Raw genomic sequence first — 1,797 nt, 5'->3', positions numbered from 1 at the left:
AAAACCAAAAACCAAATTATCAAAAACGTTATTTGGAAACAATATAGAAAAATAATGTTTTTCAAAGACGTTAAACAAAGAGAAAAAATTAAAAATGTTTTCCATCCCTGCTTTTTAGGACACTATAAAAATGTGTATATCATACAATAATTTTTAAAATATTTAAACATAGGTAATTAAATAATAAATTATATTTTTTAAACCACTTACTTCATGCTTTTTCATAAATATTTTATAATCATTAAAAATATTTAAAATATATTCAGTCTTAGGAATTGTTGTAAATAAAGATTGTTCTGTATTATACAACTTAGGTATTGGAGATATTTGATTAAATCCTTTAAATTGAATATTAATCCCTGATATTATACTACCTGGGTACATCATGTCATCATATCCATATTCCTAAACAATATTCAATTATATTCTAAATTATAAAAATAATTTTTAGTTCTAATATAAGCTACCTTAATATTTCCTCGGAACAAAATACTGATTATATTCATTTCTTTGTCTGATACATAGATTTCATCATACGCATTATTTTTATTAACATCTGATACTACAATACCAACTAAATCTAATTCACCAAACAATGGTAAAAATGTACCCGAACAAATACTTTTAAAGCTTACTACATCACGTTTGACATATTCATTTTTATACCCATGAAAATCAAAGCGAGTATTTTTGTTAGCTGATAATTGTAGTTCACCATTCCTAAACAAAGTGTTATAAAAATAAATTAAGTTAAATCTACACAACATTGATGTATTTGAAAATTAAAAGTTTTCATACATAAACCCATTAGTAGTAATATGGTGGAGTGTACAACATTGACCTTCAGTAGATTTGTTCAAAATTTCAGTGACATCTTCTGATGGATTCCAAATTGTAAGTAAAGCAGCTTTAAAACCAGTAGAAACATATTTTTCATCAACCACACGTAACTATAAAATTAAAAGAAAAATTATGTAAACATTAAAAGTGATCAAGATTTCCATGACATTTCTGATGATATAAATCACACATTCAAAATACAATTCTAAGTAATGTCGCTACATTTTTATTATGCTTGGAAAAATCATCGAGAAAATGGAAAAATTACAATTCAAAATACCATTCAGCTAAAATTTGTATTATAATATACCGGGTAATTCTTTTATCATTGAACACTCATTACTATATGTATATAAATAATAATGATGGATATTATGTGTATGTATCACGTACGAATGTATATTTACAAAAGGTCAAACAATGAAATAAATCAATATTTCAGTACCTTTCATTTCTTCTCATTAATATGATTTCCTCATATCACTAATGCTCCTTGGTAGCAACCTTACCTTATATGTTACACATAGACCTTAAAATTCCAAAAATCTTGCTAGCCTCATACTATTACCAAAAATGTCATAATAACATTTATATTTTAATTTTAAAGCAAATTATCAGCATTTTATAATGTTAAATTGCTTGTACATTTTAAAATATTATTTTATTTTTTCAATCTGTCTTCTGTTCACTACTGCTGTCGCCTTTCGGCTTTAGCTTTTTGCTTTTTAGTACTTATTGGTATTGGCAGAATTTGAATAATATATAATGTACTGTTAGGTATACCGAGTGATTCTTTTATCATAGAACACTCATTATTTCAGAAAGTGTACATTTTTTTGATGATATTTTTTTACATAGTTTCAAGTCGCTTATAAAACAATGTTTTTCTTAAAAAATTATATGTTTAAATATTTTTTATCCTTTATTTTTTTTAAGGTTTTTACTTTTTTGAATGAC

The 1,797-nt window shown here is 24.6% G+C and overlaps 1 protein-coding gene across 1 annotated transcript in view; it reads right to left on the bottom strand.

The window, feature by feature from the left end:
- Positions 1–1,797, bottom strand: part of LOC100166339 (breast cancer type 2 susceptibility protein-like) — a 24,899-nt gene that overhangs the window by 8,463 nt on the left and 14,639 nt on the right. The window contains exons 13-15 of the mRNA XM_008188287.3: positions 799–950; positions 468–720; positions 211–405 (exon numbers count right to left, since the gene is read on the bottom strand). Coding sequence (XP_008186509.2) covers positions 211–405; positions 468–720; positions 799–950 — 600 coding nt within the window. The remainder of the gene's footprint in view (positions 1–210; positions 406–467; positions 721–798; positions 951–1,797) is intronic.

The sequence above is a fragment of the Acyrthosiphon pisum genome, chromosome A3, assembly GCF_005508785.2.
Source record: "Acyrthosiphon pisum isolate AL4f chromosome A3, pea_aphid_22Mar2018_4r6ur, whole genome shotgun sequence".
Lineage (NCBI taxonomy): Eukaryota > Metazoa > Arthropoda > Insecta > Hemiptera > Aphididae > Acyrthosiphon > Acyrthosiphon pisum.
This window is presented reverse-complemented; position numbering and strand designations above follow the sequence as displayed.